At 45.3% G+C, this 16,035-nt stretch overlaps 2 protein-coding genes across 2 annotated transcripts; both read right to left on the bottom strand.

Annotated features, from left to right (window-relative positions):
- Positions 1-6,991: 6,991 nt before the first annotated feature.
- Positions 6,992-7,649, bottom strand: LOC108075114 (uncharacterized). The gene is made up of 3 exons (XM_017167397.3): positions 7,504-7,649; positions 7,313-7,429; positions 6,992-7,248 (listed from the first exon to the last, which is right to left on the bottom strand). The coding sequence occupies exons 1-3, from the start codon at positions 7,546-7,548 to the stop codon at positions 7,057-7,059; spliced, it is 354 nt and encodes a 117-aa protein (XP_017022886.1). The 5' UTR covers positions 7,549-7,649; the 3' UTR covers positions 6,992-7,056.
- A 1,251-nt stretch (positions 7,650-8,900) lies between these two features.
- LOC108075319 (uncharacterized) lies at positions 8,901-14,892 on the bottom strand. Its single transcript, XM_017167725.2, has 9 exons — positions 14,735-14,892; positions 14,413-14,678; positions 13,801-14,348; positions 12,693-13,735; positions 10,487-12,629; positions 10,279-10,422; positions 9,937-10,214; positions 9,707-9,868; positions 8,901-9,189 (listed from the first exon to the last, which is right to left on the bottom strand). The coding sequence occupies exons 1-9, from the start codon at positions 14,890-14,892 to the stop codon at positions 9,009-9,011; spliced, it is 4,923 nt and encodes a 1,640-aa protein (XP_017023214.2). The 3' UTR covers positions 8,901-9,008.
- Between the last annotated feature and the right edge of the window lie 1,143 nt (positions 14,893-16,035).

Raw genomic sequence — 16,035 nt, forward strand, 5'->3', positions numbered from 1 at the left:
GCAAACGTCTTAAAAGCTTCCGCCCCGCCGCCTCACTCGACATCGTCCCCTTTCGGATTACACACACATGACACCCAGACAATCAATAACCATTGACAAGCCACAAACGTGGATATTTAGTTGTGAAATCCGTCAGCCCCCCCCCCCAGGAAAGTATGCTGGGACCTCTGCCTCATGGCTCAAACTGCAAATCGGCGACGCAAACCTCGGCATCGACATCGAAGTCATCTTATTTCGTTCGGGGCTTTCGACTTTCGTGGCTTTTTCATATGATTTGATTACATTTTCGTTTATTTCTTTTCGGGGTTTTCTCGTCGACTGCACTAAGTTCAATTGACAATTGAAATACAATATTTTTATGCGTCCCAAGCAGACAGACGCAACAAAATCCTCGCTGTCATAATAATATGAATATTATTTGTGTCTGGGCTTTTACCCAAAAACGATTTGACGTAATGGCGGTACACTTTATGATAGTTGAGGATTATGGGTGATGGCAGAATATTTGCATACTCTGATTCTTGAGAAAAGCTGCCTTAACTCATTGCCGAATCGAATGATATTTGATTTGATATTTACCCAAAGACTTTGTTACAAATATAGGCCGGGGTATTCCTAAATATATGGTGAAATCTACTAAGCTTTGTACATTTTTAAAGAGTTTGTATAAAGAGTTTACTTCCTTAAATTGTTACAAAATATAAGAAGATTTTTGCAATTCGGTTTTTGCTATTTTTTAAATATTTGTATTATATAAAGCTGTATATTTTGTATTGTTTTAAGTGCTTAGATTGATAACTTCTAGTTTTCTGAGATTTTGTGGGCTCAACTTGTTTTGTACAATCAATTCCTGACCTTAACTGATAAGCTGCTGCTCAGTTTCGAAGTCTTTGTAGAAATTTCCAACTATGGCTAGCTTTTATAAGCCTCTCCTATCGCTCTATTTATTAAAAACAAGGTCGAACTGGCGTCGAGCAATCTCGCTACCCAAAATTGTTCATTCGTTTTGGTTGTGTAAATTATAAACACAATTTTGATAACTACAAGTCTTTGGAAAGTTTCTACGCTGGTTTCCCGTAACGCAATTCTTGCTCAGAAAGCTCTAAACATGAACCCGATCGGCATTAAAGTTAGAGGGCACATTAAGTGCTTGCCAACGACGCGTTTCTCCCAGCACCTCTATATCCGCCGACGCCCATCAACCTCCGTCATGAACTCTGGAGTCTGGATTTTAATAAAGTGTTCACCCCGGAGGACCTTCTGCTCCTCCTCCAGCTGCTACACGCGCTTTAATGATGGCAAAAAAGGAAGGATAGTCTGGGCGCTAACTAACACTGAAAAGGGTATCCTTTTGTGTGTGCGAAAAAGGAGGTGCAACAAAAAAGAATCAACTAAATGAATATGTGTTGCTTGTGCTGGCAGCTTTGAAACTGCATGAATTAATGCCGCAGCAAATGGGGGAAGAAGGGTGGTGCAGGCAGGTGGACAGGCAATGGGGTGGGGCAGGTGGCTACATCAAAAGCGATGGCGGCTCCGCCAACCGACGAAAAACCCGCGACGTCGCTGTCGTCGTCGTGGAGTGTTCCAATTAAACTCAACACGTCAAACAACAGAGGCGGACATCAAGTATACGCCACGATGTGCTGCTGCTGTTGCTGCTGCTGCTGGCATTGGCCATGCCGCCTCGCCAGGATATACTGGCTTTGGCTCTAACGATATACTCGTTAGCCACGCGGTTGAATTTCACATGGCAAGCGGAAGGCAAACGGCGGCTCATCTTTTTAGTTTTAAAGCAATTCTTGGTTTTCTACAGCAATTCGTGGGTATAAAGTAGGAACTGGATATAGATTACGGATTGAGCTAAAGATCTAAGGGATCAGAGCAATATTAGGTAGTATAAGGTTAGGAGATCCTCGACACTGCAGTTACTACTGTAGTCGGTTGGCTTTTTTTCGCCGAGTGTGTGTGGCATGTTTTGATGGCTTGTAACTGCTCAACTGCTCATGCATATTCATACAAAACGGCAGCAGGAGCAAACGAACCGTCGGGATTGCTGCCTGCAAATCAACGCGGCCACAGCCGAGTGCTCACAAGGATGTCATCGAGGACTTCCTGGCCAACGCTGTCTGCAAACAGCACTCCGCGGTCTTAGGGCCAAGCAGGCAGCTGTTGCCGTCAATTTTCGTTGCCGGAATACATGAATATGCAAAAGGGCTGCCGCGAGTCGCGAGACTCCAACTCAACTAACTCACTTGATGAGACAAAAGGTTGTGGTTTAGAGTCCTTGGCAAAAGGCAATCTATGGCCCGAAGCTGTTGCTGAGTGGCTTAGAGAGTACTACGAAGATCTTGAAAGAGCTTCCATGAAAAGTGTAGATTTTTTGTGATTTTACAAAAGTAAAAGCTTGGCTGGATTGCTTGGCCTGTTGACGCTTATCAAGAATAATCCAAACTAAAATTACTTTTCCCTTTTGCACCCATTTATTTGCATGACAAGATGCCCAGTTTATTCCGGTGGAGGATATTTTTATATTTATTGGTAATCATGAAGCCCTTGCTCCTCCAATAATATTGAAGTTTATGGTAGTTGTGCCTCCATGCACCTTGATATACATATTTGAAAGCCGGCTTTTCGATGGCATTAAAATGCATGCAGAAAAGTTATGTATGCGTGCATATAAAGTCCTGCGAGTCCTGCAGCGCCAGCGAAGGAACTTAAATACTTGTCAAGGCAAATACTTTGGTGTTGTTGCTGCTGTTGCTGCTGGGCAACGAGCAAGGAGCAACATCCTTCGGAAGTGGCAAGCAAATGTGTCTGTCAGCGTGCCAGCGTGTGTATGTGTGTGTTGTTGTGCATTATGTTGCATTTGCAATGCAAATGCTTTTGTGCTTTTTGTTGATGTCGCTACGACAACGGAGACGATGAGGCTTATGTTGCTGTTGCTTCAGTTGCTGCTGCTGAGTCTTTTATTTCTTTATTGTGGCTGCCACATTGTGCGTCTATGCAACCATAAATGGGTGTATGTGTGTGTGTATGCTCTTGCATTTGCTTTTAGCTGTTTATATTTCTAATAAAAATTGTACGTTATTTTATGCTTCGATGCACTGCACTAGGCATATTGAATAAGGGCGCACATAGGGCTGTCAGCGTGAGGAGATGTTGCCGAATATATTGTAAGTATTAATTATAAAAGAACATTTTTAATTCCGAGTTTACGTTTTTAGAAAACGTTAACCATGAAATAGATTATATTAACAGAATAATTAAATATTAAAATAAAGTATTTGAGGGATTCTAAAAATGATATGCGTAATGAGCTTACAAATATATTTCATAGAGTTCTTTTGTATTTGATTTCTAAAAAAAGTTCAAAAAGCTCTTAAAATATTTCACTTAAGGACAATGCGCTGTATTAATATGTACATTTTTTAAACTTAATAATATTTAAGGTTAGATATATAAATAATATACAATATTTATTTCCCACAAATTATCACGCTGCCAACGCCACGACAACTTTGAGCACGAAATACAAAAAACATTTTTTCTGACGAAGCCTTTGCCAGTGCGTGTGGGCGTGCCTGGGGATGTGGGAAATGGGAAAAGCCCTGCTTTTCTGGGCCAAAGCGACTGACTGGCTGATAAACACAAGCAAATACACGAATAGGCGACGGAAAATGGTTGGCGCTGCTCTCGTTTCGCCTTCCTCGCAGTTCCCGTTGCATTCCATTAACATTACAAATGTATTCATTGTTCGCAACAGGCACCAGCAATGACGCCATTATGCGAAAATGTGACAAGTGATAGAAAGGATAATGCCGCCGCCGTCGTCGTCGCCGTCGCTGCAGCATCCCTCTGAACTTTTCCCTGGGCGCCCAGCGAACACCAGTATGCAGAACTTTTCCCCATCGCCGTTGTTTTTCTTTCTATATACGCGCAAGTGGCTTTATTATTTGTTTTTCTCGCTCGCCCCGCTAATATTGTGTGTGTGTGTGTGTGTGTGTGTGTCTGGCTTACTGCAGATGCTGCAGCGGCAAGGAAACTTATTTGCGCCACTAGAAGACGTTGTAAATACCCTTTGTGGTCTTGGTTTAAAAACAAGAAGGCTAAATCTTGACTATACCAAAGCAAAAAGATCACTGCTCAAGAGTAAGTAAATTATATATTTTAAGTTTATTCTTAGACTCGTATTTTATATTATTTTAATTTGATATATTTAATTCCTTTCAATGAGTTGTGGTCTCTATTAATCTTATGACTTTGCCTAAGCTTTTACACAGCTGAGAGAATTTTCATGTTAAGCGTGAGAGTGGCAGGAAAACTAACAACAACAATCGTGAAAGGATGACAAAATCACAGAATGCCAAATTGTTTTCCTATTATTGTTGCCATTGTTGTTGCCGTCACCATCACCAGAATGGTTGTAGTTGCATTTGCCGCTGTCGTTGTACTTGTTTTTGTTGTTGTTGATGCTGTTGTTGAGCTTATCGTTATTTAAATTAGCATTACAATGCACTCACATATACCAGCACACACACACATACACGCACTGCGTGACATGGCAACCATATTGTTGCTTTGGGAATTGTTTGGTGCAACGCCGAGGAGAACAGTTTTCAAACGGCAGTGCAGAAACTAGGTTTCAGCCCTTTACAACTACCTCTTCCCCCACTTTGGGTCTCTTCTGCGCTATCCTGCGAATGTGTTGCAGCATTTAATAAATTTTTAATTAAATTCGGAATGCTGCACCAGCGATTGACAGGCAAAAAGTAAGCTCAGATTGGTTTCAACGGGCTTAGTAAAAATATATATTATATTCCATATTACTTTAAAAAAATATTAAGTGATTTTCTCGATTTTTATTTTTCTAGCAACATTTCTCTAAAACCAATCTAAGCTAATTTATTTGCCCATTCGTGTGACAAATTTTGATTCTCGACTACATCAAAGAGCGAATGGGTCTGTGCAGGATGAGTAAGCCCCGACGCGTTTGAATAAGCAATGCCTCCCGAAAAAAGAGAAACGAAAACATTTATAAATTTCACACAACAATGCCATTGAAATTGCACAAGAGATGCCAATTGATGAACACCCAGATACCCACTCACACAAACACACTTGAGTTTGCTGTACATAAAATGTGTCTAAGCAACAATTTGGCATTATCCGCCTCTGCCGGCTTTACTTCCGTTTCCGTATACTTGGCCCTAGCTCGACATGCTCCGCTGCAGAGAGGAACAATCCACTTTGATATTATGCAATCGTGCGCGGCCAAGGGAATGGGAAGATGTGTGATGCCATACAAATGCCAATACATTATTCATGTTCGAAGCCATGGCTTTCGGGTCCTGCCGCCCCGCCTGCTCGCATCCTTGTTGCTCAGACAGGTGTGCAAAATAACTGACAAATATTTTACAGGTGTCACCTTTTCACAGCTATTTGTTTGCACGAAATTTGGAATTTGCAATAATTGCCAGTTACTTATGAGGGTTACAGCTTCAGTATTGGCTCGTCAGTAGGTTCATATAATTAACTATTTATAGTTGGAAAGAGGATTAATCTTTTAGTCTTTCTAAGCTCTCAATTATATTTTCAGAAAAGATAACACACATTTAAACAAATACATGTTCAGCACAATTTTAGTTTTAACTTAAGGCTTGGGGGTTGCCGAGACCAGCTCCTGGACCTTGTGAATCAATGAACTTGATATCAGATAATTTTAAAAACATTTTTCGATTAATATTACCTGCATATCTGGATTCTGCAAAACTTCTAGCAATTGGATTATAAATTCCGGAAACAGAACAGATTTAGGTTCAAAAGGTTTCAGTGTTGGCTCCTCACGAGCAATGCGCGCGGACATGGCCACCTGAAAGCAGAGTTAGAGTGTCTGGTGAGTCCACTTCAAGCGTTCAGCATCCTCCGCCAGGACATCGGTCATCGGACTTACGGCGCACAGGGCGAAAAGGAAAAGGATCACTGCCAACTTGGCCATTTTCAGTTATTGTTTTCTGCTGGTTCTGCTCTCGCGTCAACCTGTGGACCTGGTAACGTCGACTTTAGTACTGATTGAGCGCTTGAAAAGCTGCCCATGACGACAGCTAGTTTTGCGACGCAGCCGGATCGGAGTCGTCTTATCGCCACAACTACACACACCCAAAGTCAGGCTGGATTGACCCTAGTTCTGTTTATAGGTTCGCTGTCCCCTGGATGTTAGGGCTGCTTGCTTTACGTATATGAATCTCAAAAGAGTGCTCTTTATTACACCGTTTCATGGCTTGAAGTTGGGTTACGTTTAAGTATATAGCCAGCACCGACACTAAGTGATCCCATTACGGTAGGTCTAATAAAGAGCGTTCCTATTTTGGCTGGTTATACTTCAAATCTTGCTAAACTTTTATTTTTTTTTTGTTTTACGGTTAAACTTTTACCTTATCTAATAATCTAAGATATTTTTAGTCTCGCAAAGAGCTGTTACGATTATTTGGACTGGGACGATCATTGAAAAAACGTGATGTTTATGGGATTTTAGACTTTATAGTGCTTCAAAGATTTTATAAAAAATGTTATCTTTTAAAATCGTTTATATTTCAAGTGTGGTATTTAATGTATATTCTTTTCCATATTAATCGAATAAGTGATAATTCCATTTGGTATATATTAATTTTCTAAAGGAATCAGACGAATTAAATTAATTGTGAAGAGTAACTAGAATTTTTAATGACGAGACAAAGTTTAATTTATTCTTATTTATTTAAAAAATTTTAAAAGTTTATTTAATTTTCCTTTGCAAAGGTCTTCCAGAATTTTCGGAATTTTAGCCAGAAGGTAGACAGGGCTAGCTGAGAAGTGGAAGAAGCCTGCTCCCTTGCAAGCCTTTCTTTTCAAACCCATTTCGGGGCTTAATGCTGGGGAAATTAATTAAGAAACGCCATAATACCAACTGACTTTTGTTGGCTACTAAGCCACACAGAGAGAAAACTTGTTTAGATTTAAAGTTTTATCATTTATTTGGTACTTTTGAGATGATCGATTAAATCACCATTTTACAGAGCTTTAGTTCTTCTTGTTCTTGGTCAAATCGTCAAAGGCCTTCTTGGCAGTTTCGGTGAGCTCTTTGAAGGTTCCTTCGCTATTCTTAGCAAGTTCCTGAAGGTTACCTTGGAATTCTCCGGCTGCTTGCTGGAACTGTTCGCCACCCTTCTTAAGAAGTTCCTGAGCTTTGTCCTCAAGAGTCTTCACTTGAGCCTGTTTAAGGAAAGAATTATGTGTATACAGTATTTAGTTAGACCTAGTCTTCGATTAGCCTTACCTGGGTTTTTGGGTCATTCACAAATTGTTGTGCAGCGTCTGTGATTGCCTTTAGACTGTCAAGAAGAGGCTGGAAGGCATTTGGCTCCTCACGAGTGATGCGGGCGGACATGGCCACCTGAAAGCAGAATCGGCTTAGTTCATGCTTACAGGATCCGGCCAGTCCTGCGATTGGCGGATGTTCAAACTTACCGAGCACAGGGCGAAGAGAACGAAGATCACTGCAATCTTGGCCATTTTGGGGTATTTTCTGTAACTGCTGCTAGACGGGGGAACGTCGACTTGAGTACTGACTAAGTTAAAGGCAAACTGCCCATAACGACACCTCGTTTTGCGCCGTAGACGCCCCGAATTCGAGCTCGGCAGCCTGGCTTATCAGCAGCTGCGAGGGTAGGCCGCTTAGAAACGCTTAGAAAACCGCGATAAGCTGACATTTTCCCGTCGGATTGTTCAGATCGACTGCTGTGACTTTGCTGTATTCAAAATTTGTATTTATATAAAAGTATAGTTGTGTGTATAGACAGATGCGTGTCTAACAGCTAAGCATTATCCGTAGCTAGCTAGTAGTGTTTGTCGGAAAGTACCTAAGAGATATATGTACATATATAGGGATCTTGAATATTAAATGAAGCTTTAAACATAAACACCCTTTATATATTAAATAAACTTATTTATAACTTAACAAACTGGCCATTAATTTATTTAGAATACATGTCTCTGTTTTTCTCCAATAAAAATTGTTACTATAGCTAATTAAATTTAATTGTAAGTATTTATTTTTGTACCCCGCCTTTTCTTTTCTATTTTCCTGATAACCACTCCGTCTCCCTTTACTGTTATTAGTTGCTCTTGTTTTATTTTCGATTGACAGCATCCGTTAAGAAAAAGCACGTGGCCATACAGTCTCCTGATAAGAGCTGATAAGCTGCCCCACTTTTCATCGAATTTGCATTGTCATTATGCATGTGCCCCTCTACGACAGAAATAAATCTAATATTTTCAGCGAGATTAACTCATAGGTATTTGATTCTGCGCGCAGCTGAGAAATGTACTACTATTTGCCCACTTTGGAAGCTATAGCTCGCTTTGACCTTCGGGGGTCAAAGCTTTTAATTACGCTCGCACGTATAAGTTTTTATATGTACTTTTCCGGAATGATTTGCAAATCGGTTTTAAAAAGACACATACTGAGACAACAAAAAGTACAGTTTGGGGGACAGATAAGGGCAGAGGCTTTGGGACCACATTGTGTGTTTGTTGATATTTGAAATACAATTGCAAATAGTAAATACAAAGATTAATCCCTGTGGGTAGAGTAAACAATTTGAATATATATATGCTAATTTAAAATGTAAAATAAACCCCTTCCTCTGAATCTCGGCCCGAGTTTCAAGAGCTTTCCATTAAAACAATCTAAAGTGAAGTGCGATGTCGAAGGTGTTTCCCTTTCCCAGTCTGGCCAAGTTCATTTCCCCCTTGGGAGCAACGAGCTGAGCGGCAGCGAGAGGGCTCAAAGGGGATGCCTTTTAGCCCCCGTCTCTTGGTAATTTCAGTAATTCTGGCCAGACACAAAAACAAACACAATCAAGTGGCAGCAGTAGGCAGAAGGCTAATTCGTTTTCATTTGGCGCTATGAAAATATTTAATTGCAATTTCGTCAAGTAGCGTGAGCTGGCGGAGAGTTTTTGGTAACTTTCTTAGTGCACCGAGCCGAGGATGTGCTCCGGCACCGGCGGGTGGCATTGGGGCAAAGGCGGGCCCAGCGTGGGGTAGGTTCGCAAGCGCAGCAGCTCCAAGATCGTCTGCAGCTCCAGTACATGGGCGTAGTGACGGCGCACGTTGTCCATCAGCTGCCGATGGGTCTTTATTTGCAACATTCTGCAGGGAAGGGAAGAAAAAATGTAACCAAAAATTAATAATAGTTTTAAATTTAGAGTTGGGAAGAAAAAATGTTTTTAAATTAAAATATATATTTATTAAATATATTTAAAACCACATGAAGTAAAAATAAAAAAAATGTAGGGTGTATGCTGATTATCATTATTTGGGTTTGAGGTCCTCTTTTTAGATGCTTCTTTTATCAATTTAAAATATTAAAGAAATAATCTTTAAGGTCTTAAATTAAAAATTTGAAATATTTTTAATCTAATTCAGTGACCATGCTAGATTGATGCTGATTAAAAATATATAAAATTTATAAGGTGGGAAATTATAATTCCCTGCAAGGGTATACTAATTAAAGAAGCAACAAAATTTGAGTTAATCTAAATAATAAAATAAGGAAAATCATTATTAATGCTTAAAATTATGCCGAAACTAAATTAAATTTTTTTAAGTATACCCTTAGAAATACCAAGCTTAAAGATTTCTGCCGGTGCCCAACAGGTTATCTTACCGTTCGCGCTGCTCGCGATCCCGCTTCTCCTCCATCATGGTGTCGCGGAAGGAATTCTGGAGTGTGACGTCCACCTTGATCCGCTCTATCTTGAGGTCTATGGCGTGGCTATTCTGCTTCACCTCCAGGGTCTGGGCCTTCACCGTGTCGATTTTGAGGTTTCTGGGATGGCAACAGGTTTGTTTTCAATCCGGAATCGTTATTGATTATATGAACCGAGGGGGGCTTACATGCGTTCGATGTGCTTCCTGAAAGCGGCGATCTTCTGTTCGATGACCCGTTCGATGGCCGTGGCTATGAACTTTTGGCGATCTGTCTTGATTTTGTCCCAGTTCCGCAGGATGGTGAGAAACTCCAGCGAGACCTTGCACCGCTCGATGGCATCCAGCATGTACTTCAAATATGCTATGTTGGCCTTGTACAGCTTGTGCTCCCACTCCTTAAAGATCACCTGGCGCCGGAAAATGGCCACACGCTCCATGGCTTTGATCTTCATGTTTCCGGCTTCCTAGATGTTTGAGTTGATCGGGGAAGTCACTCGTTTAGCTACTTATATTACTGGGCGAACCCACCTGTATCTGCCGATTCACATCGTTGATGTCGTCCACGTGCATGAGAACCGTGTTGGACAGGTTTGTGAACTCGCCCATCACACTGACCTCCACCTGGCCCATCGAAAGGGTCACCTGGAGCGTCATATTCCGCATTCCCTCCAGCTGTAACAATAGTGAGTTTCAGAGTGAGCCTAAAAGTATACTACGTTTATGGCGAACTACTCACGTAATGCTGGATGCTCTCCTGCCAGCTACGCTGCGTCTCCTCCTTGGACTCGCGCAGCGCCGCAATGCTCTTTTGGAGGAGGCTGTAGAAGGTCTGACTGTCCAGCAGCTGGTAGCCGATGCCCTTCAGCCTCATCTCGTTCTCCAGCTTCTGGCGACGGAGCTTGACGAAGGTGTCCCAGGTCTTTGAGTCCACCTGCGGCGGACACTGTTTAGGCTGGTCGAATTCGGCGAGGTGGTTGAGGAAGTCCTGGACGTCGGTGGGCAACGGAAACGGGGTGCGCTGGCTGGGCTTGCCGCTCAGCTTATTGGAGGCCTCCATGCAGATGAGCACCGAGTTGAAGACCTTGGGCGGAAGCTTGGGCCGCTTCTTAAACAGCTTGGTCATCTCGTGGGTGGCGTGCGGCACCGTCGGTAGAAAGTTGCTGCGGAAGTGCCGCTCTACGGCGCGGTCACGGGTCTGCTGGGCCTCCAACCGGGCCTTTACATCCGCCACGGATTTCTCCCAGAAGTCGGAGAGCTGACCAATGCGAATGATTAATTCGTTTAATTTTCCCACATCACGGCTGAACAGCCCGATCCGCTTGCGCAGCTGCACGCGGCTGAAGTTGGTCTTCTCCAGCGTGAGCAGGCGCAGCTGGCTCTGCTTGAGCGCGAAGTCGTACTTGAGCTTCATGATCATTAACTCGGCCACGCGCTGGTTCAACTTTAGGATCTGGGAGGACTTGAGAGCCAGCGTCTTCTCCTCGTTTTCGTGCAGGATGCGGAGGTACTTGCGGCGGTCCAACTCCAGCAGACGCACCGCCTCCTCGTAGGCGCGGAATATCTTCTGCTCCTCGAGATTGTACTCGTGCGGCTGCTTCTTTGCCATGAACTCCGGCTCCGGTATGTTCTTCTTGATCTCCTCCTCCCAGAGCTTCTCCAGCACGCCATCCATCATCACGATGAGGGCCCGCGACCAGAACTCTTTGCTCCAGAGGAGAAGGCGACCCTTCTTGCCGCCGGTATCGATGGTCTTGGGCTTGCGTCGATTGATCGCCTTGATTTCTGAGTCGTCCACCTCCATGATCCGCTTAATCATCTCGTCCTGCTCCAGCGCTGGCACAGTGAGATCAGGCTTCGTAAACTGCTCCATGTTGAGCAGTCGCAGCATGATGTTCATGTTGTCGTAGATCTTGTAGAGCACCACGTTCGTGTTGAGCACGTTGTCAATAGTGGCCTGCTTGAGCTGCTGGGCCTCGTGGAAGTACTTGTTGAACTCTTGCTTGAGCGGGTCGCTCAGGTAGTAGCGGATCTTGCAGTTGTAGTTAAACACCTGGTTGGAGGTCACCATGTTCTTGTCCTGCAGCTGGAAGACGGGCGCCATGATGTGCTCGTACACGCTGCTCCCCTGCACCACGAACTGCTTGAGCTCTTTCAAGCCCTGGGGGCCCTCATCCGCTTCCTCCTCCTCGCCCAGCTCCATGTCCTCCACCCCCGGAGGAGGGCCGTGGCTCTGAACCTGGCCTGCAGGCGGCTGGAACTCCTCCTCGTCCATCGAGACCTGAGAGAGGCGTATATGGTCCTCCAGGTCGTAGAAGCGATAGAGATCGAACTCGGTCATCTCCAGCTTGCGCCGAAAGGCAAAGCTCTCGAAATTGGCGTCGGCAAAGATGGAGCGCACCCGGTAGTTGATGCTGACCGCGTCGCGGGTCACTAGGCGCATGATCCAGTCGCGAATACGCGCCTGGTCCGCAATGGCCTCCTCCAGCGAGGCGCGCTCCAGGGCGCACAGCTTGTGCGCCTCCTCGGTGAGCCGGTCTAGCCAGCTGTAGTGGAAGCAGAACTTTTTGAAGATGCCCTTTGTCTTGCCGGTCTTGGAGATGTCGTAGTCGATCAGCTCCGTCACCTTGGCGGAGAACTGCTCAATCATCTTGAACAGCTTTTGCTGCTTGAGCAATTCCGCGGGAGTGTACTCCTCCTTCACCTCCTGCCGCATGCTCAGCGGCATGAACATGTCCACCTTGTGGCACGCCTGGTCGACGTAGTAGGGACCGCTCTCCTCGTTGGGCAGCGGCAGGGCCTGGTTGTCCCGCACAAAGTCCGCCAGCGAGGGCAGCCGCGTCACCCGCAGACTCTTGTCGGCCAGCAGAATGATCAGGTATCTGAGGGGATACGGAATGAAACCAGGTCTTAGGTTCTATCTCTCCCAGTTCAAGCCAACTCACTTTGAATTGAAGCACTCTCTGACCCGCAGGATGTACTCGGTCTGCAATCCGACGTTGAGGTAGCGGCAGACCATGAACGGCTTCTTGGACCGCTTGTGCTGCTTGAAGTGAACGAGAATGCCCCCGAGGCTCCAGGTGACCAGATGCTTGGTCATGCCCAGGCCAAGGATGTAACTAAAGTGCTCCGACTTAGTGGAGGCCACCCACTGCACCTCGTCGCGCTCGTTCAGCGTGAACTGATCAAAGTTTAAGGTGTTGTACTCGGAGGCCACGATCTCGATCAGCGCCCATCGGCCCACCGGCGGCTGGACACCGATGTAGTTGTATTGTTTCGGCAGAACATACTCGCGGCGATGCAGTCGCCGGTCCTTGCCCCAGGTGAGGACCCAGAGCTCGGTGGCGTAGCCTGGACGTTTCATCTTCGGGTCCCGGTGGATGAAGACCATAAGACGCGGGCCGTCGGCCAGTAGGAATGTGTGCACGAAGACCTCCTCCAGCACCGGCAGGCTCATCTCGAAGTAGTGAGTCAGCTTGTGCGGCCTGTTTTCGACCTGGACCACCTGCAGCGTGCGGCTCTGGTCCTGGAATACCAGCCAACTGTCGTTTAACTCCAGGGCCACCACGGCTGGCGTCGCCGTCTGGAGCTCACAGAGCACGTGCGGCAAGGCGGCCCGCTCGAAATGGACAAGCACGATGCGGGAGTCTAGGGTGCCAACGGCCACGATGGCCTGGCTGCGGTGATTGGCCATGACGCAGGCCCATGGCACCATCACCTCGCTGAGTGTGTGGCCCTTGGCCAGGTCCATCATGGCCAGCCGGTCGCTGTACAGCACGCACACACTCTCGTCCTTCAGGCCGGGCAGCACCCGGAAGGAGATCGCCGGCATTCCCGTGGGCACTACGCACTCCAGCGTCACCGCTCCGGACTTGTCCACCACCACCTGGTCGATGTGGCCTGGCCCACGCTCGGCATACAGCTCGCCGTTCATGTTGCTGAGGAAACGGGTGACGTCCTGCAGAAGGCCCTCCAGCTTCCACTCAAGCTGCAGGAAATCAGATTCGATTAATTTAATCTCTACCGATAGATAGCTAGGAACAGTGAACCCACGTGAAAGGAGCCCGACTTTTTCTTCACGAAGTAGGCGTGTGAAGTGTTGGAGATAACCAGCCCGCCGCGGTGGGCAGCGATAGAGTGGGCATAGGGAGCCGCTACCTGATCTGTCTCGTAGATCGGACGCCACTGGGGCTTCAGGGCGAAGGCGGCCAATTCCACAAGGAACATGTTTCCAAAGTCGTTGACCACGTATAGGTGGTCATCATCGGCGAAGGTGAGGAAGCGATCGTTGCCGATAGACTTGATGAAGTCGTTGCTTATTTCCAGATTCATTACCTTGTGCAGGTAGGACTCTTTTTCCATGGTGCAGATTTCATAGTTCAGGATGGTCTTCTCCTGCTTGTAGAATTGCACGATGCTGGGCAGCGTGTTGTAGCTCAGTACAAGGCTACGCGGCACAGTGGACACCCCGGTGTTTTGTTTCAGGATCAGGACGGCGGTGCGGTAGTTGAAAACGGCTACCGGAAAATGGGGGTGTCCGCCAACACCGATCAGCGTATCAAATTCCGAGAATCGGATATCCGAGTAGGTAATCATTTCGGCTGCCAAAGAAGGGTGCAGAGATTGTTTGATCTACTCAAGGCAAGCCACCTCCCTGCTACTTACGGGGAATGACGCTGAACTTGGTGAAGTCCGGATAGCGGTAGACATAGATTTGGGGCCGCAGGACCACCTCGGCAAAGGCGAACAGCGGAAAGCGATTGTGGCCAGTAAAGACGCTGATGCTCAGTCCGGTGGCCGCCGTCTCCGCCTTGAAATAGCTGACGGCTTTTGTCTGCATGTTGATGAATTTGATGGTGTTGCCATTGCGCAGGCACAGGACATCTGGGCCCACGTTCCAGAGGGTGTCCTTGTCCCAAATGTTGCACCAGCTGTATGATATGGCCAGGTCATATATCAGCTTTGCGTGGATTTCGTTTAAACTCACCAAACTGTCGAGGTAATGTTCATGTTGATCCGCTTCGATGCCGACGAGTTGTTCGACTGACTGCCAGTCGGATGGTTGCTAGGATGCTTGATTGTTGGCACGAGTTTGTTTGGTTTCCTTGGAGTTCTGTTCGATTTTTTTTTATGTGTTTTAGACATACAAAACAGACAAAAATAAATAAGACTAACAACTAAAGCAATTCCTTAACTATTTCTCCAGATTTAATTAGGTATCAAAGTTAGAGTTATGATCTCTGTATTGTACTGCGTCACGTTCAAGTGCCAATGCAATAAGGGAGCCATTTTCCCCATTTTCAGTCTCCAAATTTCCCAGGCGACCCGTGGAAATTGTCCTCTGACTTTCCCGTAATTGTACACACAATAAAAAAGAGCCCGACTATAAAAACCTTACGCCTCAGACAGCCGCCGCCTTCGGCGCAATTATATTTGTTTGTTTTTTCCCTGGCTGAACGTTACTTTAAAATTTGATGCGGCTTGTTATTTTTATTGCCAAAGCGTTATGGTTAATGGGGTTGCCTTTTTTTGGCTGACGCTAAGCGGTGATAGGTAATTTTTTTAGGGCTCACCCGGGTGTCGTTGTTTGTGTTTGCGGTCATTATTAAATTTCAGCCAATTTACAGTTTATATTTCAGGACATTGCAGTCGAGGCTTTAAGGAAATAATTATATAGAAAAATTCAAATAGAAATGAAAACAATACATGGCAACCGAAAATAATAAGTCTAAATTAGTTTAGAAATAGGCTTAAACGCACATAAATTAAATCACTCGGCCATCGATTTATCCTTCGCGCGAGGCAATTAAAAACATTTTAGCACAGATTTTCATTTACACGGGGCCATAAATTTCGTTAAAAGCCCGAAATATGTTTAAATAAAATCGCAAAGCCCGGCTCAGCAGCGACAACAAATGGCTAACAGCAAATAGAATACATGTATAACTGGGCCAACAGCGGAAATGGTCTTTAGGCAGCCAGATTTTGGCCCAGATTTGTTTGCTGGCCACATAGAAACTAATTTGCCGGGTTTACTATTTAAATTTGTTAGGCATTCCCGGCACTTAAACAAATTAGTTTGAAAAGCCGGCCCCGAATTTAATATTAATGTTTGGATTTCCCCCTTCGAGGAGAAATGCTAATGAATAAAGAAATGGGCAATCTCGGCGACCCATGTGGGCTGTGCGGACGGAGGAGCCTGCGAGGACTCGTTGGGTCAAAAGGACAGCCCCCTATGTTGGTTCCTTGCCAGACGCTTAGCCATCTGCCAGCCAATTGTGTGGCCTA

Source organism: Drosophila kikkawai, chromosome 3L, assembly GCF_030179895.1.
Source record: "Drosophila kikkawai strain 14028-0561.14 chromosome 3L, DkikHiC1v2, whole genome shotgun sequence".
Lineage (NCBI taxonomy): Eukaryota > Metazoa > Arthropoda > Insecta > Diptera > Drosophilidae > Drosophila > Drosophila kikkawai.